Source organism: Oryzias latipes, chromosome 2 (assembly GCF_002234675.1).
Source record: "Oryzias latipes chromosome 2, ASM223467v1".
NCBI classification, from domain to species: Eukaryota; Metazoa; Chordata; class Actinopteri; order Beloniformes; family Adrianichthyidae; genus Oryzias; species Oryzias latipes.
The window spans coordinates 17,135,216-17,158,185 of NC_019860.2; the positions used below are offsets into that span (position 1 = coordinate 17,135,216).

Consider the following 22,970-nt stretch of genomic DNA (forward strand, 5'->3'; position numbering starts at 1 on the left):
TTTACGATCGAATATATATTTTCACATGATCATTGATCAGTGTTAAAACTTTTTATATAACATAACCAATAGTTTGCTCCGCCTCCAAACTACTTGCTAAGATTGAGCGGGAGAAAGAAACGAGAACTTTGTCAAGTCCACCTACCTGACAATCAATGAAACACACCCCTATTGTCTGAAAATGTTACTATTGATTCATTTGAAAAAAATGTACTTCTCCATATGTCATGAATGAAAAATAAGGAATGATATATAGAAAAAGCATTTGAAACAAGATAATTATGGTTATTTTTAGTTTGAAAGCTTATTTTTTAACATAAGTACAAAAAGCCAATTACTCCCTTTGGAATTCTTGCTCTAGTGGTCAGTTAAGGAACTGCAACATTTGGTTCGCCTCATGATCAGAAGGTAGAATTAATATGTCAGGACCAGTCACATCTTTGATGCCAAAATTAGTACATTGTTTTTGTTTATTTGTTGTCTTTTTTGGGGAGTTTTCAAAGTTGATGGATTCAACCTGAAAGCTGAATACAAAAAAGAAATGTTTAAAGTTATGGTTAGTTTACCAAATATGAAATAAATTCCATTTAGTTTTCATAAGAAAAACCAACCCATTCTGGGTGCATATTAAACTAAAACTGCCCCGAAATCCCACATTTTTGGTGCTCGATGTTGCTCCACACAGAATTACTGCCTTTTACTAGCAAAGCTGCTCGTGTTTCAAAGGTCACATGGGTTCATTTGATTGGTCATGCGAGGCTGGAGGCTGATGAGGCATCTCTGTGCAGCATGCCAGGGAAAAAACAACCATCCTAGCTAAAATTAAAAATGGGTACTGAGTGTGTTCTGCCCTTGGTTCCCGGTATTTTTTATTTTTATTTATTTTTTGGTTAAGCTCTGAAAGCCTGAGGCTTTGGCGATTACAAATCACCATCTGTTTCCATCTGTGTATTTTTTTTATTAGACCCTGCCTCATGGTAAAGACAACAAATTTAACCTGCAGATTAAACTGTGGAAATAATTAGTTAAACACCAAGCCCATGTGCCATTTCTTTTACTTCCAAAGCGTTCTAGACTGTTAATATGCATCTGTATGGATCCAAATTTAACACAGCAGAGGCTAAAAAATCTTCTTCCAGTCCTCCCGAGGATCATGAACCTGCATCTATTTATGTCATTTTCCTCCTCTCTTTCTCCTACTTAGATGGCCTACAAGCCCTGGCTGTGTGCTCAGTATTTCCCCACCGCCAAGCAGTCCTGCCAGAACAAGATACCGTGCTACCAGTACTGCCGGGAGGTCCAGCAGAGTTGTCCGTTCATTTTGCCCGACAACGATGACCTGATCCACGGCGGGAACCCCAGCTTCATCTGCACAGGTAGGCATCATCCAGAGGAAGAAAATAAATAAATGAATAAATGAGCACACAGACTCTGTAAAGACGGTGGATTTCTGATGACATCTAGTGGTGTGGAGAGGGTACTGCAGGATAGTTTTTTTCGGCACTTGAATTGTTAAGGACTTATGATTTACACACAATATTCCGATGCGTATGAGCGGCATAACATCCTACCAAGCTTTTGTACATTTCAATCTTGTTTCAAAATAAATAAATAAAAAATGGCTGACATTTCTTATAATAGTCAGCAGTGGCTCTGCGGCACTCAAGCCACGTTAAAATCCAGGCTGTCGCATTTTGTCAAAAATGGCTTCCCTGAGAGATTATAGTTGCATGCTCATGCACTTTTCAGGTTCGGGATGAGGAAAATTTCCAATAACAAATATCTGTGATGACGAGTTAATCTCATTTTTGGATGGAGGTGCTTCTGTCTGTCATCCTTTTCAAGCTGCTGATTTGCCAAACTGTCAACAAATGTAGGTTTACATTTGTTCACATGGTGGCGCCGGGAAGGAAGGATGAGTTTATGGACACTTTTAAAAAAGTTTTTGTGTTTTATTTTTGTCCGCTTTCACCTACAATTCTGTGTATCACAAACTTGTCTTCACGTTTTTTTTTTTTATCTGCTTTTCTCATTTTTTTTTAAAGATTTAAAGGGCCTACATCATTCAAAATACATTTTTTTTCAGTTTTAAGTGTATTGTAATGTTGGGTGTTGCTGATTGTATTTAAGTGAAAGTTCTGCCAAACTTTTTGTGGTTCTATTCGTCAGTAGAACACTAGATTTGAATAAAGAGACTCCCTGGAGATCAAAGTTAGCGTTTTCACTCCGACTGGTCTGTTTCCAGGGCTCCTGGAGAATCATCCGACAGAACGAGACGCGGAATGCTGCGACGTTCGGTGGGAAACCAAAACGGACAACCCTTCTGGCGGCACCCTCAAAAGAACTGCTTCTTCCTGCCAACCGGAGGGGGCCTCAGTCACGTCCGCCGCCACCCAGAGACTCTGCAGCGGGCGACTGAAGATCTGCCTGCTGGCCCTTGTCCTCCTACACACTGTCATCATCATTTCGGCCTCCCATAATTCCACGCTGGTGGGCGTGGCGGCCAGCTTCTCACCAGAGGAGGGCGCGTCGAATGAAGAGTGACCGGCGGTTTTTCAAGCAGGTGGAGACACACGCTGGAGGTGTCTCTAAGGTCCCATGAAACGTTGCGTCAAAGGAGGCGGGGAGGGTTTCATCTGCAGCCCAAGGTGCTGGTACCGGACAGTGATCCCGCCCATACGTTTAAGGACCGCCCCCTAAAAGACCTGACCTCTTGCCAACCTGCTCATTGTTTCTATTCCCTCCTAATGTTTTCTAGCCCTTCCTCTACATCCTTCCCGTCCTTCCTCCTCCTCCTCCTCCCGCAGCGTTTTAAGTGCGTCAGAGGAAAAATCGGACAAGTATGCGCTCATACGAACTCATTGTTAACTTTAAATTCTTTGCTGCACTTTTTTTTATTTTATTTTTTTTCTGGTGCAACAGAATGTTTCGACATATCAATTGTGTTCCACTTCCTCTTCATCACTTTAGAGGCGTCTTCTTCAGTACCTTCTACTGGATGTTGCTCCAGGGCCTGCTGTTATCAGCTCATGCATCACTTGGATGTGGGGTTTTATTTATTTTTTTCATTTTTTTGCTTCTTCAGAAAACGACATGTATGTTTCTTCTGTGTTCTGGTGTACGGCTTGTTTTGTTTTTTTGTCTTTTTTGTTTAACCGGACCTTTCCCTGACCCCTTACGACAGTACATGCCTAGGCATTTTAGGACCTTAAGTGCTCTAAGACTGGCTCGCTTTGTCTCCCGGTTTGCTAGCTAGCCATTTTAATGGATGCTGAGCTCACCGTCTTGATGGTTCGGGAGGATTTTTGGGGGTTTGGGTGAAGTGTTGGTTTTACCTCACATGGTGATGCTGCAGACAGACAGGCTGCCCCGCTGGCTCGTCTCCACGCTGCTGTACGTACGTCACACTTGTCATACACGAGACTTGCAGGGACAACTTTGGGACACTGGAGTTGCATGAAGCCAAAACACCGGTGGCCTCATGGTGGCCTCATTTATCAAGCAAGCTTCCCGCTGCTCTCCAAAACTTTTACGACCCAAATTCTGGACCTCACCGTCAACGATGTGGCATTTGCTCTAGGGAAACAAATCCACCAGATTCAATCATACCGTCACAAAAGTCTGAAACCTCCAAAGAAGGGGGTCTGGAAAAGAAGTGATGTTTGATAAATGAGGCCCCTAGATCTTTGAGTGCCTCTCTGCTGTGTGAACCTATTGAGGCAATAGAGCCATATAGGTTATTAAAAAAAGAGCTTGGGTTAATGTCCCAAATTGTAGGCAACCGGCCAGTCAGTCAATCAATCAAACCACCAACTCTTAAATCCCCCGTAGGCGACCTGATCAATAGCTATCTTTAGCCACGTTTCCACTGAGCGGCACAGCTCGGTTCCCGTTTTTCCTTTGTGGTTTTCTCGCCGTTGTTCACTGCGGTAAAACTGCCGACATGACCCTGTAAGGGGGCGGAGGTCAGAGGTTAGCTAGCTTGTAGTAAACCATTGTCTTTTCGCTATGTTTGCGTCGTGTTCTCCATTCTCGGTTTGAGGTTGCAGTACAGTGTTCCCTCGCTGTATCACAATTTTGCAGTTTTTTTTCAGTGCAGTTTAAAAAAAAAAAAGTTTTTTAATAAGGCACTTTGTTCTGCATCCTGATTGGCTGTTGTCAATTGCACAGCTTGATCCGGTTACTCAAATCTTCGATCACGATCAGATCTTTGTTTTCATTTTATAATACCGGACGTATATTTGTACGAAGGTTTGAACTTTGGGAGTTCAAACACGACGAGAGAAGTGTGAGAATGTTCGTTTCGGGTTTTGAAGCCTCAAAGCATCTGGAATTCTACTTTGATCACCTATCGCAGGTTATTTGTTGAACGTCTGCCCTGCGATAAACGAGGGAACACTGTAGTTCTGTCCTTAGCATTACTTTTATTTTCACAATGAAATAAAAATAACACGAAATTCGACTAGTGTCAAGCTCAAAGCCGTCTCACACAGCCACTATGTCCACTTTACACATAATTCACGGCTGAAGTTTCAGTCTTTCGTGATCCATGCGTGATATATGTAAGTCATGTGTTCGTCATCCGTCGATGTGCGCAGATGTCCGTCAAGGGTTTCAGCCGACGGGTCTTTACGTGAATTCAGTTTTGAGCTGTTTTAAATTTTTTGGTCGGTTGAGAATTACAAAGCTTATGTGCATTTTTCGTCTAACGTGACAGCGTAATTTTTGCAAGCTGCATTCGGAAATTTGTGGCTTTCCACGACCGTTCCACGTCTTCACATACTTTTCCCCCTGTGTACCACCTGTGTATAACTTTAAAATCCTGTTCACTGTGCACATATAACGTTCAAATTACGTAAGTGACGCCCGAAAAATCTAATCAATTACATCAACATCACAATAATCACACACGGTTCATGTTCTACGTTGAGTTACGTGTTCCTTGTGTGGTTTATGCGTACTACGTCCGTGGTTTTAACGTGGTTATTTCATGATATATCTGTGAAAATTTCACGTGCCCAAAATGTACGTAGTGGCTGTGTGATACCGCCTTAGAGGTTAGAGTCACTGATGTTCAAATATGTAGGTTACGTAATCGCACTGCACTGATATCGCAGTAATTTTAATTTGTCACAGGATTGTCTGAACACACCACGACAAAACTTACTTTTGTGATTTAAAAAAAAGATTTCAGTGGGACTCAAGTGACTAGAGTACTTTATAATGTCAGGAATCCCTGATAACATTTCAAAACTTACGACGCATACGTGCAGTATAGTGAGATACGGCCATAACTACGGTAGTGCTGCACGATATGAGGAAACTCGCAATTTGCGATATTAGTGATCAATATTCTGATGATGATATAACTTGTCATACATGAACAAATAGCAAAACAACCAAAAACATAATTTCCATTTCACTGCAACAGTTTAATTCAAATAAGAGTCAACATAACTTAAATTATACTCTAAATGAAACTAGTCTACATAGGAGGCGAGCATCTAACATCAAAAAAGTCACCAATTGGATGGATGAATCCGACCATTCTGATTCGTCCGACCAATTGGATTCGTTAAATACTTAAGGCTGCCGTAAGATTGTTTTAGCACATTTATGGTCACCATTTGTTGCAATTTCTGCCGTCTTTCGCGATATGCGTATTGTGCACAGCTTGATATCGCGATTACGATCAATTTGCAATTTATTGTGCGGGCCTCGCCATAACTGTTACAAACTATTCAGACATGAGATTCAGGTTAGTTTTATATGAATTTTTAGTATTTTTCCAATGTCAGATGTCGTCTAACATCATGCAACCCCCTCCTCTTTTGTCCCGCCCCCTGTTGTTAGGATACCAACATTGGAAAGGGTGCAAAGTTCAGGCTAAACTTTGATTGCAAACAAAAGAATATCAACTTTTAATAGACATGCTCGGTTTGTTTTTTTATGAACCAATGTGGCGCTTGCACACCTGGCAGTGCAGAAACGAGTTAGTGCCAGACTGTTCTGGTCCGGACTGAACCACGCCGCTCAGTGGAAACGTCACCACGGACTAGCAAAAGGGCTGTGTTAGAGTAAGCGTTGAAGTAGTGGGAGGAGTTTCAAAGGGCTGATCCATCTGGTTTTACTGCATTTAGTTGTTTTTTTTTTGTGTGTATGCGTTTTTTTATTTTCACCGCTACTGCTGGTAAAGACTGCGACACTTAAACAAGACGGATTTTACCAAAAATAAAAGTTACGGACGCTGGTTCTGTGGGAAGAAACATTGTTTCGTACGTTTTATCGGCTCTAGTGATTAGCGAAGGCGTTCAACGTTTTAAATCTGCCTCATGGGTTTCAGCCCCTCCGCACAAACCCCGCCCTTTTGGACTGATTCTTGCATGATCTTCTCGTGTGGCGCCTCGCTCATTCTTTCTTCGCTAACCCCAACGAGGACGACGCTCCCGTCAAAGACGACGTACCATCCGGAAGCGATCTGATTTCTGTAGATCTATGCAGACGAACCCCGCCTCAAACATCCCGCCCACCATCACTGCCACACCCCCATTCTCCTTTCTGTTGTAAATATGTCCCGAGGATCCCAAAGTTGCCCCCCCCCCGTTGGTTTCTCACTGTACTTTTTGTTTGCCTCCTTGGTTTTTTGTCTGTTTTCTGAAGCTGTTGCCGCATTTTTCTGTTGTCTAAAGCAGTGGTGTAAGTTGATGAGTAGGCTTAAGTTGGATGTTAAAAAGACGAAGTGAAGAGGTCGTGAATAAAAATAAATAAATAAATATATATAGATATATGAGGAGCGTGACAGAAAAGATTAAGGCTGAATGAAGGAAATGGTTCAAATATAGAGAAAAATTATGATAAAGTTATCATATTGTCATACTAGAGATGCTTTAGTTTGCTAATTTACTTTCTTTTTTTTCTACAGAGGACTTGGATTAAAAGTTATTTATAAAATGCGTCCCAGAAGTCATGATCTTTTTTGGACGTAAAACGAATACATTTATTAACATTTTGTTCAAAGGAAAATAAATATAAATTATGTTAAACATTACTTGTGTTGGTGGATTTTATATGTCCTTTTCACTAAGAGTTATGGAAGAAAGTAGCAAATGTGAAGAAGTCCTTAGACATTTTTTTGTTGTTTTTTTCCCCTCACTTGTCACTTGACACAAGAGGCCTTCAGGTCTCATCTGTTTGCTTAGATTTTGGCCATATTTTACTTTTACAACATGGGTTACTGCATCTGCAGACACACGAGGTGTATATTTGAACAAACTCATTTTGTAAGTTAGACTATATGTATATAAAACATATTTGAAACCATTTTTTTTGTTGGACCGGACAGAAATGAAGAGAGAAGGATTTTGGGTGTGTGTGTGTGGGGGGGGGGGGGGGGGGGGGGGGTGAATATAGAAGGGGGGGGGGGGGTAGGTTAAAATCATAAAGCAACAAGTTGCTGGAAGTAGATGTATAACAAATCTAAAAGGGGCGGGGTTTGTCCAAACACACTTAGATGCCTAATATGCCAACATACCTGTTGGCTTCAAAAATGTTCAAATATAAACATGTCAGCATGAACACAGTATAACTACCGTTCACACACGCATACTTATGCCTTCAGACCAACATGTGAAACATTTTATTCAGTCACGCAAACTGTTTGTGCAAAGGTGAGATAGATGGATTGTAAAAAGAGTGTTCATTCATCCCCACATCAAGACCTCTGCTGAAGCAGCAGCGGCAGCCATGACCCCCCAACACCCCCCCAACACCCGCACGGTCGCAGATAGAGAACAACCGCCCGCCGGGCAATCGCATCCGCCACCAGGGCCAGGGCCACCAGGATCGCCACAGGGACCCCCAAAGCCAGAGAGCACGGAGGCATAGGGGGACAGAGAGTGCATGCTCCAGCCCCACAAGAAGAGCAGCCCCGCCTGAGGGCCCAACGCGGGGCACCACCCCGGGAGAGCACCCCCAGCCCCACCAACACCAAGGAGTTCTGTGCATCCCCCCACCCCAACCCCAGGCACGAGGGGAGTTAGGAGACTCGCCCCCATGCTTCAAGCAGCCATCCACCCAGCCCACATGGGGTCCAGGAAAGTGCAAAAACCCACCCGTGCCAAGGAGGAGGACACCCAAGAGAAGTGGGGGTCTCCAAGGAGCGTTGTAAGCATTCCCGGCCAGACTAACCCACTTGGAATTTTGTGGAAGGCCGGAGCTCAAGGACCACAACCAGCACCACAGCGACACGGACATCTCCAGGCTCAGATGTGATGTGATCCCCGGCTCATCATCTTGCAAGATAACTCAGGGATCCCTCTCCCTGTGGGGAGGGAGAGCCGCCGGGCCAAGGAAGCCAGCACCCAAGGGACACAGCTTAGGGCTCGGTCCCCTTCATCAGGGATAGATGCGAATAAATTTGTTAAACACATTTTTTCCTTTTCTTTTGCTAAATTAAGAAATATTCCTGCTTAAAGGGAACAGTTAATATTGATTTACACAACAAAATATCTTTCAGTATAAAAAAATGATATTTAGTTGAACCACCTTTTATGAAAAAAAACTATTCATGGAGGCATTTTTATCATCTGTCACTCAGTTAAATAAATCATTGTTGATTAAATAGGAAGATTTGGACCAAATTTGGTTCAGAACAATCTCAGACGTATTTATGTTTTATGGCATTTACTTTTGCGTCATTTTTCACTCATTTACGGCAGGACCCATAACTGTACGTGCTCTCTCTGTCCTCTAGAGGCCGCTGTCGCGCTGTCAGAGCAGAAAACCGCGCTGATGATGTACAGGTGCGATTTTTTCCATGATCATGGCAAAATGAAATATAAATGTTTGGGTAAGAGTGACTTTTGTCTGAAGAACAATGGCGGGGGCTACTTTTCTTCCAGGTTAAACCACAATTTGGTGAGTCTGTGCATTCTAGAGTTTACACATAAATTGTAAATCTCCTCTCCTGTTCTCCAAGAACTCGGAAAGGTGGATCTTCTGCGGGATCGAAGCTGATTCTGTGGACTGCTGGTCTGAGGAGATCAGATGGAGGAATGCTGGAAGGCCCTGTGGAGCTAGAGGTGATGTTCTAATCTGAGGTTACGTTAGGTAGGGGCTATTCTTTTTAAAGCTCGTTTATTATACATTTTATAAATAATCTTTTCAGAATTTTGAAAAATAAAAAAAATAATGCAATGTCACTTTATATTTTTGTGAGTTTTTTTGCAGAAAAAAGTCGATTGTGTAGTTACAGTTCCAAATTTTTAAATAAGCAGAGTTTTTCATTTATTTCCTTTTTTTTCTAAATAGCCTCTTTGCAGAAGTTTCCCCCAATTTTTATTTCTTTTTTTGAAACATTAAATTCTATTGGGCCCTGATTAAATGACGTATTATCCTTTTATTGTGAAAAGGTCCATTAATCTGTAGAAAATGAATACATATCACAGTTTTATGCTAAATTAAAGTCTTAAAAATTTAAATAACTTCCTGTAACTAAAACAAACCAAACTTTAAACTCAAATTGTTTAAATATTGAAAGTTTTAAGAGTTGACAATAAACCATTTTTTTAAACAAAAAGGTGTAAAACCTGTTTTGACCATCTGCAGTTTCAAACCCCTTAAAAGTGTTCTTTCTTTGAATTTATCTTAAAAATTGCAGTTCTTTCAAAAGTTTAGAAACTCAATCTGTTTTTGCTTTTTACTTTAAATTCAAGTCTTAAAATTACTTGTTAAAAATTATTTTAGAAATCATTATAGAACTGTAAAAGATTAAAACGGTTGTTTTTTTACACTAAAGAAACAATATGTTAAAAACAAAAAACAATTTCTACCAGTGTAGTCCCAAAAATACAATAATAATCTATAATAAGCATGATTCACCAGTCCCAAATCAGTCTTTTATGATTAAGAACTGAAATCCAAGTGTTTCCGTATTTAATGCTTTAGGTTATCCATAACTATTTAAAGCATTTTGGTCTCTTTGAGCTTTAAAAAGGAAATGAAACGCACGCATTTATTAATCTGCCCACTAGGTGGCAGCAGATGTTTATTTTTGTGATTTCTAGACATGCAACTGTTCAGAGTAGAAAAGCGACCACCAGAGGGCAGTAGAGATGTTTTATTTGGATTTTATAACTATAGTTCCACATTATTCACGTTTGTTAGGATAAACTCTTAGTTAAAATGTTTTTTTTAGTTGATTTTTTTTTTTTTTTTTTTGTAATAGAAAGCCCTGCCCACTAAACGAGTATTTAACAAACAGCAGCCTCTTCTGTCAAAGTATAGTAAAATAATTGAAAGTTTGTAGTTAATTCCTGAGGAAAGGTCTGTTTATTCTGAAGGAAACTGTTCAGTTTTTTACACTAAGTGGCACTAGAGAGCCTTTTTTGAATGCAGGAACATGCAGCTCTAAAGATGGAATTGAAGGTCTGACATCACTCAAAGTTTTACGGTTTCACAGATGATTTACTATTGATCTAATGATGACCCTGAGGTGACTGCTAATTCACAGGAAGAATTAGATATTTGAAATTCAGCTTTTATTTCAATTGTATAATTATGATAAAGTGGCTTACCGAAAAAAGGGAATGTAGATCCAACAAAATACTGCACAAACGCCAGATGTCCTCTTGTTGGAAGAACTCGCCCTGTCGGTGTCTGGCTTCACAATTTATTTATGTGTTTATTTATTTTTGGGTGGTTGTGCTAGCAGATTTTCTTCTGGCTCCATCAAACCTAAAGCTATGTTCACACCGGACACTTCCAAGCCTGTGTAACGCGTGTAAATGCTCCTTTTGGGCGTTCATGTTCACAGGTAGGAACATAAGTTCATTTAACCGCTTTTGGGCTTTTTGTATGAAACGCCATTGAACGTGCGTTGGCAGTTATACAGGTGGAATTTTCACCAATCAGGGACTCTGCTTTGGTAGTGACGTTCAAACAACCCTGCCCCACTTCCCCTCTTTGTTGCTCAATTCTCTGTTTACACACTCCCCCACTAGCTTACAGCCCCCCAACCTAACATTAGTGGTGCAACAAAAAAATAGCGAGCTGTCATCACAGACTCTCCCTGGAAGGGGTTGTTCTTCCCTTTGTGATGTCACAACGCGAGAACCCGCTCATTTCGTGGATTGGGGGGGTTTTAGAGATCAGGGTTTTGGATAAATACTCGGAGATGTGTGACCGGATCAAAATACCAATTAGAACTTTTAAGTTTATTGTGTTAATTCCTCACAAAAAAACCCAAACAACCCCAAAAAGTAGACTTTTGCATGATGCAGGGCCTTTAATCCTGAAGTACACCTTGATCCCACACTTTGTGGAAAAAGTTCATGTTCCTGGAAGCTGTGGAAGCTCCGCCCACAGAGGATCCTTCAGGACTCGGCTGCACAGCGGGGGAACTGCCAGCTCCTTCCTCATATGGAAAAACCGACCTTTTGTCGTCGGATATTGACCGGATTGCTGTGGAGACCCTCTCCCCGAACGGCTTGAGACCATTACCTGGAAAACCAAACTCACGCTGATTAATTTGTCCCCCCAAAAAAGTATTTTTAGCAAATTTAGCTCAAAATTAACACAACATTTACGACGTTCATTCAACAAACGCAGCAGAAAGATGCCGAGCGGGGAGCTGAAAACTTCAACATAAACATAATAAATATTTAACATTAACTAAAACTGCTGCTTAACAAAACATCAAGCAGAACTATATAGTAACTCTGAATGGCACAAAGAGTATGGAGGTAAAAACGTATTCAGTTTTATTTTTATGACATTTACTATTTAACTTGAATGGATTTCTTGGCGTACACTTGCCCATAACCCTTTTGAGTGTTTTATTGCACCTTTTAAATCTCTTCTTTCTTTAATCCTGGTGAATTACCAGACTGCTTTTCCCCCCTCTGACTTAATGACCTTTTTATGTCAAATTTGAGAATAAACGACTGTTTTTATCACTTCTTTTATGCACATCTTGGCCTCACTGACACAAAACGGTTCATTTTCTAAAGGGGAGTCTTTTAGTTGTCCTTTTTAAAAAATAATTAAATAAACTGCATATTTTTACAAATGGAACAAGAATAGAACCTTCTTTTGTACATTTTCCTGCTGTCTTGTTTGGTTTGTGTTGGAATGGAGGCTGAGGAGGGAGGAATGATGGGCAAAGGAGGATTCACTTAATCTCACAGATGCTGTCTGTACAAAAGATCTTAAGGAAATTGGCAGGAGTCCCAGACTAAGAGCTCAAAGCAACACTAAATCACTAAATTCAACAGGTAAAACCACTTTACAGCTAGTTTGATTCAGTTTTCCAGAACAGTCAAAGTGCCAAGCTTCTCCACGATTCACAAATCAGCTGACCTGACATGTCCTCTTGTAGACTTTCCCTCCTTAGGCTCTTAGATTCTTTGCTGCAGAGTAAAAATATCTAAACAAGCTTGGAAATGAGTTTAATGAACAAATTCATACATATATTCTACCTTTTCTGGCACTAGTTAAAGTTACTGACAGAATATATCATTCTCAATAAAAGCAATTGTTCAACAGGTGTGTTTTGTGACCATTAAAAAGCATTTAATTAATGTGCATCATGGGATATTGTTGGAAAAATTGTATAAAAATGTTCATAAAATTGACCCAATATGTGTATATTAATGGTTTTAAATGGAAGAGGTGTCTAATCCAATTAGGTGTACCTCAAGGATCCATTTTAGGACTTTAAGTTTTTGCGCATTATTGATCTTAGAACAGTTTTCATTTTATTTGCTGATGACATCAGTCTAGCACTCAAATTGAGATCTTAAGCAAAACCACGTGGTTTCAGGTTAACAAGTTATCTTTGAGTTTTATAATAAAAGGTAATTTATGGCATTTGCAGGCTTTAAGAACTACATTTGCAGTTGATGTTCAAACGGAGCAGCGACGACGCTGAAATTTTGAGAGAAAACAGCATATTTTTTGAAAAAACAAACATATCTCAAAGAAAATCAAACTTTTTCAAATTTGACTTAAAAAAGGTCATTAAATCAGATGGAATCTAGACCAATCAGCATGAAATCTCTTGTCTGTGATTGTCTGAAACGTATCAACGCAAAATCAAAGAAGGGGAGACGGGATGAGAGACAAGGCATCTGAAAACTTAAGTGTTGTAAACGCAAAAAGGTATTTAAAGACAAACCTTAAACATCTTTATTTGCACCTTAAAAAAGTTTATTTTTTAAACTGAACATTTTGTTTGCAATTTAGGACATTTTGATCTAAAAAATGTGACTTTTGTTCAATGTGGTGGCACACATATCACTTGAACTGGATGAAAAACTTCTTCGCAGTGTTCTAAACGTTGTAGTCTGCAATAAAAATACAGAATCTGTGGGTGTAAATAAGTCATATCAAAAACATAGCAGAGTTATTTACTTTAGCTGGATCTTCCCTGTAGCAACGTGGTGTTGCTCACCTATTCGCCTCTCAGCTAATTAATAAACAGGTTTATCCTTTTGTTCATCTAGTAACCTATTCTGCTTATGATGCACAGGGTGCCCCTCTTCTTTTCAACTTTGGAAGACTTTTGATGTTCGCATTCATTAAATATGTACCTTTTCTGTTCTAATGAATCACAAGGAATTGTAACAAAAATTTACTAGTTACTTCATTTAAAAAAAAGATCTTTTTTTTTTATTCTGACAACACTGAACATTCCTCTTCCATTTATTTGCTAAACTTTGACTGCTTTTCTCCCTTAAAATGACATTTTTTGAGCTTTGAAAACTCGTTGGTTTTGATTTCTCAGGGCCGGGGAAAGTAGAGAAGGATTTCTGGCTCAGACTTCCAGCCTCCTGGAGTTGAGTGTCAGTCCCCTCTGAAATAAAGCTTTCAGAATTTGTTTTTAGGTCTGTTGCTTAAGTACTGGTGGTTATACGACACTTTGACTCAAAGCAAAGGCTTCTTCATCGGCCGAATACTCCGTTCACAAACCGTCATACATCAAACACTCGGCTGTTTTGCTCTAAAAACGGCTTACTCTTTTATGAGATCAGGACTCTTTTTATACAATTGTTCAGGGCTAAAGTATTTTGCACACATATTATACAATATAACTAGCAGCTAATATGCAGCTACTTATCTTTGCTCAAAATTGTGTAAACTGGAAAATGGCTTCATTTTATTAGTCTGTTTTTTTTTTTTTTTTTTTGCATTCCGAATAGTTCGAATAAGATAAGATGTTCCTTTATTAGTCCCACGATGGGGAAATTTCCTTATTGCAGCAGTACAGGAACAGAGAGCGATATATAAAAGAAACAAAACTATTGAGTCAGTATAAACACATATATACACAATATACACACATACATTTCCAAAAAATTGCACAGGATGACCATATAATCAGTTATTGCACAGGGTAAGATAAATAAGACAGAGCCGATGATGTTGTTTAACGTGGTTCACTGGGAGCAGCTAAGGTTGTAAAGTCTGACAGACAGTAGAAACGACTTGTGGTGTCGCTCCTTCAGACACTTAGGATGTATCAGTCTGATGAATTTCTAGACTCCCTTATAAAAATGTGGTCAATTTATGTTTAAAATGTCTAGAAGTCTTTTTAGTAAACATGTCCAAATAAAGTCTGATAGTCAGTTAGGGCCTGCGTTCCTGATTGGACATAGACCGTCAACCGTCGTCTTCTGTCCTGGATGATCTAGCTCCTTCCTGGTCTGCTTGACATCAGCCTCTAGGCCCCGCCTCCAAATGTTCCTTGGTCCTCTTTATTTCCTCTTCCTCTATAGATTCCAGGTGAAGGTCAGACCATTGACTGTAGAAAAAAATGGACAGCTCAACTCCTCTCATGTTCCTAAACAGGAAGTACCGTTGCTTCCTGAGACAGGAAGACCACTGTCGCCATTACCATAGATACGATGACTCAGAGCGACTCGGACCAATTGCTGTCGACTGGTGTCAACATGGCGGTGCCTGTATCAGTGTGAGGGATTTTGCCTATGGGTGATGTCGCACTTCGATTCGTCCATTGTTTTTACAGTCTTTCGGTCAGACGGGTGATGCTGGATGTCGGTTTCCTCAGGGTGTGGTTGATCCAAACCCATCTGCTTCCTCTAAACGCTTCTTTCATCTGTGCCTGGTTTGGTCTTAGCCACAGATGTTTGTTGCTGATGGTTTCCTGTCGGTGGATCTCGAGGATCCACTTGACGTGATTAATAAACCTCTAGATTGGTGGTTTTTGTTGTTCAGGATTCAGCTGGACAGACTTGACGCCTGAGGGAACAGATGAGGTGGGATCTCCAGATGTGATAAAGGACGCACTCGCCTTTTCAATGCAGGGTTTTACGTTTATGTCCTTGTTAGATACCCCAACCGTGGAATGTGCCTTATGGCCCTATTGTGAGGATTGGTGAAATGGTGGAAGTATTATAATAAGGGCAGATATTCTAAGATTACATTTTTTCTGCTTGGAAGAATGTAATAGCTGTGAGATATGTATATTTTTATAGTTATCAAGTTTCACTCTCAAATATCTAAAATGTTTTTCACAGACCATTATTTCATGGTAACAAGAAATCTTCTGTTCAGAAATTAATGGATGCATTGTTATTCTCATTTTTTTTTTTTTAACTTTTTGGGTCACTGTTGAAGTGGGCGGTGTAAATTCCTGTCAATTTGACCGACCTTCATGAGACACTAAGTTCTCACTATTTGGTGCACTTTATAGTCTTGTCCGGGCGTCCAAATCTATAATTCTAAAATAAAAACCTTCCCAGAAGTGTTCCTGAAAACGCAGTGTGCATCGATGCTCACTAGATTGGGGAATATAGACCGCAATGCATTTTAATGATTTCTCATTTTGACGTTTTTATAAACCAAACACATTTTCATCATCAGAAAACAGTGAATTCCCAAATAGTCTTATAGTAAAAAGGCATTTAAAAAATAAAAATAAAAAAAGGCTGGTTTCTGAATTGTGTTAACCTTTAAAAGCACTAGATAGTGCCGCACCATGTAGTTTATGTGGTAAGCAAACAGTCTCAAAATTTCTATATGCGTAATTAATTTTAACTTGTGTCTGCCTGTTTGTGTGTAACTTTGAATTTGTGTGACATAAACGGACAGCCACAAGTTACAAATGAAGTGATGCGCATACACAATTGTTTTGAGACTATTTGCTTTCCGTACTTTTGGGGTTAGGGAGTAGTGAGGGAATTTACATTTGCTAATGTCTGCCAGTCTGACCCAATTATCTTGATGTTTTAGAGCTTTGCATGGATGGAAGGGTTGCTTTTTCTTCTTGCTTCATGTCTCCATTTTACTTTGTGTGTGATGCGGTTGTAGCTCCCCCCCTGCCTGTCTTGTTCCACCACCCTTGAGGCCGCTCCAACATCAGGTGCTAAATCTTAGAGAGTCGTGTTAAATTTTAATGCAGGCCTGACTTTCCTAATGTGGGCTGTACAGGAGAAAAAAATTCCTTTTCGTTTCTCCATTTCTCACACACAGACGCTAAACGAAGAAAGTAACGAGGAAGAAAAACACGCCTCAAGCCAAAATACTGAAAAATGACTTCTTGTGTGTAAATTTCCTGCTGTTCAGGGAAAAAGCATGAAATGTTTGTATTTTCTATAAATGTGAAAAATGGTACTAAAAGCATCTTTTTATTTCATTTTCTGCACTTAAAAGAGGATAAAGGAAATAAACTGCAGAGGATTTTAGAGTTCCAGCTTTTGAGGTTGGAAGTACTTATTCAAAAAAGGTCTTTCTCCAGAGAAAGCGGCTTTAAAACCATTTCTCCAAAACGACAAATGAACTCGACACCATGAACAATAGCCGGGATTAAGTCATTTTAAAACCCGTGGTGGGAAAAGGGAGATATTGATCCCAGCAAGGCTCCATCCTGCATTGGTGATCCATCAACTGTTGCGCAAAAAAACCTCAGACAGACAACGACGGCTCATTTTTACTGAGTTCACGCCTCTATAAAAACTACATTTACATTCAGTTCATCTCAAAATACCTATTTTTAGTAATGCGTACATCAGGTTGATTTTAAAAAAAGGTTTATTGTTCATCCTGCAGCTCGGTCAATATCTGCTCATTATTATGTCCGCCTTGTTCCTTTTGTTCAGCATTCTTGTTTTCGTCTCTGACTTTCTGAAGTCTAACGATTTAGGTTCTTGCAGCTCTTCATCCAAGAGCCAATAGGCAGATGGATCTGACCCCCTCAGGTCCAAGTCTATAAACGTCTCCAAACAAACCCATCATCCCCTCAAGACTAAATGTGCACATTTCTATTTTATGTAACGGTCAGTTTCCTTCCTGTGAGAATCTTTGGGTTGGTTAGGAGGGACTCAAATGTGTACCAACAACGAATACTTTCTCTAAATAAAAAAATAAAAAAAGAGGACTGGATGAGCAAACTCCCAAGATCCCTCTAGGGTTCTAGCAGGAGTCCCAGGTCAGAACCAGATTCTTCTTTTAGAACCGGATGTTGGACAGGCTTCTATTCCTCTGGACTCGGGGACAGACCTGACCAGGGAGGCATTTTGGGTACCGGAGGATAAGTCTCACTTTGGCATGACAAAAAGGGATCAATCTTCCTGGGAACGTCTGTAATCAAACAAAAATCGAAGAAGTTGCAGATTTGCTGACATTTTCAGAGCATCATTCATCAAATGCCTTTTTTTGTTTTCCTCAACGCCTAATAGATGGAAATTGAGTTGGGTAACTGACGTCACACTCCATTCTTTAAATGCCAGTTACACATGGAAGGTACCCCCCCCCCCAAGAAAAAGAAAAAGTGCGTCAATGTTGGTTTCCTTGGCGACCACAGTGGCAGAATCTGGTGTTCTGATCCCAGCATCGTATTTTTCTTTTCTCTAACTTATCCTCTGGCCGCCTTTCACTGAAACGCTCGGCAGCGGAGGCAGAGCAATCAAGATTCAATGAAGACTTTTTTTTTTTTGTTGAGGCTCATAAAGTTGAATTAACGCACGCACAACCGCCGAAAATCGAATCATTTGTCTGTTTATCCGACTTTGCACCGCGGCTCAGGTGTGACGGGATTTCTGCCGCTGCCACATGCCAGCTGCAACCTGAACGTTCCCTTCTGCCCTTTTGTCCCGGCGTGGCGTCTCGCAAACCCAGAAATCTGGAGTTTGATGCAAAGTTGAGATGAGAATGCTGGTGACGGCCTATCTGAAGAGACAGAGAGCAAATGGCTCTAAAACGGCGTAGCAAAAATCATTTTAAAAGGTTTCCAATTGTCTTTTTAGCCAAAATATTTAAAAAACTGTCATTTTCTAGGATCTAGTTTCTGCAGAGTGGCAGGAGTTCATTTTAGCAACATTCACACCACACTCTGCAACATGCGTTATTGACCACTTTCAATAAAAGGTCAATGGAATTGCACGCTCAGGCTACCGCGTTCAGAAAACTCAAATTCATGCCTAGCCATGCAAGTTTCTGTGACCTTTTTTCCAGCTCTGCGTAAAGCGAAAGCACTGACCAATCAGGGACTTGGATTTGGTCATGATGTATGGGCAGAGGCCTTTTCAATAGACGGAAGTGCCAACTGTTTTTGGAACATATCAGAGTGGAGCTGTAAAAGAAGAATCTTGGATCAAGATTCAGGAGTTTTCATGCTTTGACATGTTCCAACTGTAGGTGGTGGACATGAGCTGTAAACGGTAGCAAACGAAGAAGAAGAAGCCCCTCCCTGCTCGTCCAGTGTGAGGACCATGACTTAAAATGCATCACATGTGAATGTAACTTTAGAAATTTGCCTCTGAGTTGTAGGCAAACTGTTAGCACGAAACTACTTCAACCCCCCACCCCCACCCACCCACCACCCTCCGGATGCTGATGGCTCCCTGTTTACACTCTCTCCCTCTAGCTTACAGCCCCTCACACCCCAAACTTAACACTGTAACAAAATAGCTCTAGTACAGTATAGTTTTCAGCCAGATACCAGCTCAGATGAGGAAAACAAAAGACGTATGGATCCATTTGTCTGCAATGGGGCGGAGCAGGGAGCTTGTGGCCTGTCCGGCGTATGTTAAATGTCACAATTGTGTCTGCAACTACCTGGTTCACAATGATTTGAATTAAAAATACTTAGAAATGCATTTTTTTTATTTTTAAAGTTCTTTATACATGTCCTCTATCATGAGAAAAATATGACAAGAACACACACACACAAAAAAAAAAAATTTATGGGGGTGGGTCTCCAACACAGAAATGAACTGATGGGTTTAAAGCAAAAACCTGAGGATGATGGCCTTCATCTCTAAAGTCTCATTTCTTGAAGGAAAATCTTTTGAAAGATTTGATAAACTGATGTAAAGGTCAATTTGACATTTAAACTCCGCTCTAATACCAAATGCCTACTTTTTTAGTTATCCGCCTATGTGTCACTTTTCTGAAAAAACTGGAGACTACATCGTTTCCACATGGATGCAGTGGGCTGTTAATGAAGGAACGGTCAGCTTGACACTTCGTGGATCATTCCAGCGTTTCGGGGCCAACGCTCTGCTCCCAGCTGGCGACCCCGAAGTGAGACAAAGATTCAAAAGCTGTCGTCTTAATGGAACAGTGAAAAAAAAAAACCCCGTAAGCAAACAAAGGATGGGAGCTACTTGTCTAAAGAGGCACGAAAATCCAGCTGGGAGGGGATTTGACCCCTTTAACACCAGAGCAGTGTCTCCTGTATTGACGTCCACCTGTTCAAAATGTTCATTGTCCAAATCCAGCAGATTCGGGCGTTGAGAAAACTGTTGCATATCGCCACAAAGCTCCTCCCTGTCATGATCTGTTGGAATTGTGTTAATTGTGTAAGAGATCGAAAAGTTGTGTGAGGGCCAACCAATTGTCCTACATTCTTTAAATCTTTATCAAAAATTAAGGAAATTACTGTGATTTTAAGGCCGAAATAACTATATTACATACAAAGTTTGTCTGAAAAAACACGTTTGTCCACTTGAGTTGATAGAAAGTGTTACATATTTTTATTCACTGTAAACTTCTAGCTTGATATCATTTAAACGGGAAAATATTTATCTGCTTTTCTTACTTTTTAACTAGTCGTTATTTAAACATTTTCATTTTTAAATTGCTTGTTAATTACGTGATAATTTGTGGGATCAATAAAGTTCTCATGAAGGTCACCTGTCCTTCATGAAGGTTCACTAAGGCGTGACCACTCCCACACAGGTTCTGTGATCCACCTGAACACTTTGTTTTGTGGATTTTTTTTAATCGATTAGGTTAGAAAATGGCTTAAGAACAACAACCTCAATTTTAAAACTCTCTCTGCTAAAAAGAATTTGCGTAAATCAGGCAGAAGTAATCATACATGCGTCAAACAAACCTTTTTAAGAAAAGTTTAAATCAATTTAAGGGCGTTGGAGTCGTGGTGGAAAGTCTTCCTCAGCAGGACTGGAGACCCAGAGGAAAAAAGGAGACATTTCACAACGAGAATAGGCATAATTTGCACAAATATAATACATTTCTATCGGCAATAAATACTTATGATTGAACAGGAACGACTATAGACATTTTATGCAGTAAATATTAAGTAATCCAATATATTCTACTGCAAACCGAAGATGCTTAAAGCCTTAAATCTGAAGAATTGACTGTGTGATTTCAAGAACATTGTGTCCTTAACCCTTTTAACACCTTAGCTGTCGCCGGTGACGGTAACAAACAAAAGCTTTTCAAGCTACCGTAACTCTTCAACCATTTACACAATAACATAATTCCAACGGATTCTTTAGATGTTTTTCTCCGTTGGGTTTTTGTTTTTTCCCCACACCCCTAATCTTAATGTTCAGATTTGGGTAAGAGACGCTTAAATCCAAGAAAACGGTTGGTTGAATGAGCACTCGGGATGTTTTTAAATGAGGTCGACCCTCCTCGCCACGTGATTGACTGATTACTAGAAGGGGGGAGGGGTAAATAAAGGGCAGCAAGCGCCTAAACACTGATTATAATCAGCAGCGCTGACGCTTTGAGAGCTGAGTTAAGTAGGTGATGTAGAAAGAGGTGTTCAAAGCCTTGGACCTTCTGCGGGAAAAAGCAGCCTCGGGCCGTCTGTTCACCTCCAACGCTTTCTGTTCCGGCAGTTTGAAAGGCACCGTTGGTGTGCATTCACTGCTCCCAGACTGTGCCGTCTTCACCGCTGGGGGTAAATTACTCATTAATTTTCAAATGATTACATTTTCTTTCGGCTGAAAATATTAATATGACTCCACGTCAATCATGGAATCCCGTGGGGCCTGAAGGCAGATGGTGGTGGTGGGGGGCTCCTTCCTGTAACCTTTTATGTTGCTGTCAAATACCTCCAATTTTCAACGTTAATCATAGAAACTTCATTGAACTGTAAATTACAATATTCTGGATTTTGTTATAAATGTGATGTCATTCTCAGAAACGTTTTTGTGGTTCAGATTAAAATGTAAAAAAATGGCCAAAGAAAAAATGCTTGTATTTGATATAGTGTAACAGTTTTATCTGGGCCCCTCAAAATCCAATAAAGCAGTCAATCTTGTAAAAGAAGGTCTCCAATCCCTGCTCACTTTACAACGGGGCCCGCAGAACAGAAAAACTAATATGGATCCAGTTTTATTTTCTTGATTTGGCATAAATACTCTGCCAAATCACCTGTGCTATCAGTGAAAGCTGATTGGCTGTGGCGGCCCCTGCCGAAAGGTAACCGACAAAAAAATCAGTTCAGTATTGGCTTCATTCTACTTGTGCAAATTACCATAGTTTTTGGAGTATAAGTTGCAGGTTTTTTTTGCATAGTTTGGCGACCCCTGAAGAGTTGTGTTGAAAGCTGAACACTTGCATTGACTTCTTGGCTCTTTAGACACGGTTTGTGTTTTCACATACCTGACATGTTTCGATGGACGTCTTCCATTTTCGTCGGAGTCGTCATCAGATGGTTGTGTGACGAATATAAAAACAGTTGATTGTGACTCCTCCCCTTGATGTCCGCTTGCTGCTGGAGGATGTTGCTGTAGGTATAAGAAAGCAGGAAGGCCCCCTCATCCCGGTTCATGGAAGTGTGGGCTCGCTTTCGGATCTCCACCGCCTCCATGATCCGATCTGCGGTGTCTGTTGTCTTCAGTGCGGAGGACTTTGGCCTTTTCCCACTCCATGACTTGGTTTTCTTGTTTGCATCGGTCTGTTATTGCTAATTTCACATTTTTTTGAGTTACCGGTTGTCGTCTTGCTCCTGTTGGTCTTTGTCTCCCTTTCGCACTCCTCTGCACTAACACTTGCATTATTGCAGGTAATGCAATTTTTTTTTTATTGAAACCCAGCCCTTATTGGATTTCATTTTTGTAGCTTTATATTTTAGACATAAACAGGAAATTTTGTTAAATAAAAGTTTACGTTGAAACCTAGACACTTGATAGCTGCTTGACTTTTCCTTTCCCTTAATTTCCCAGCATCCTTCATGACAATAGCCGCTTCGACTCTCGCAGTGACAGCTGAGCTTAAGGTGAAGAGAAATGGGCAGTGAAAGGCCTGTTTTGCACCCTCAGAGCATCAGTGAGCCCAACCTATTTAACTTTCAAAAGTATCATTTGCAGCGCTGCCACGAGTGCTGCGGTCTCTAATGCCATTTGAAGTGTCTGTCGCCGGAGAAGCCCCTCATAAATGCGGCAGTGTTTCTAAAGGATGGAGATTAAATGCCGTTTTTCTGAAGTCTCTGAGAATAAATGAATACCTTTCGATGAAATTTGCCAATTATTCCAAGAGAAAAACAAAAAAAAAAGTCAAACCCGATGGAAAGAATTAGCAGGAATGCATTGTTTTAGGTTAAAAAAAATAAATACTGCCGCTGAAAACACAGATCGGTTCTGGGCGCAGAGTATTGGGGCAGTTTAACAGGCGAACAGACGGAGCTGATGGGGTCACACGGCTTAGACTCTCAGCTGAAAGCATTTTTTCCGCCGTAATTCATTTGAGCT

At 40.4% G+C, this 22,970-nt stretch overlaps 1 protein-coding gene across 1 annotated transcript in view; it reads left to right on the forward strand.

The window, feature by feature from the left end:
- The window catches only part of LOC101175225 (transmembrane protein FAM155A), a 42,464-nt gene extending 35,416 nt beyond the window's left edge, over positions 1-7,048 (forward strand). The window contains exons 2-3 of the mRNA XM_023963593.1: positions 1,205-1,376; positions 2,246-7,048. Of these exons, the coding sequence (XP_023819361.1) occupies positions 1,205-1,376; positions 2,246-2,544 (471 nt within the window). The 3' untranslated portion in view covers positions 2,545-7,048. The remainder of the gene's footprint in view (positions 1-1,204; positions 1,377-2,245) is intronic.
- The last annotated feature ends 15,922 nt before the right edge of the window (positions 7,049-22,970 follow it).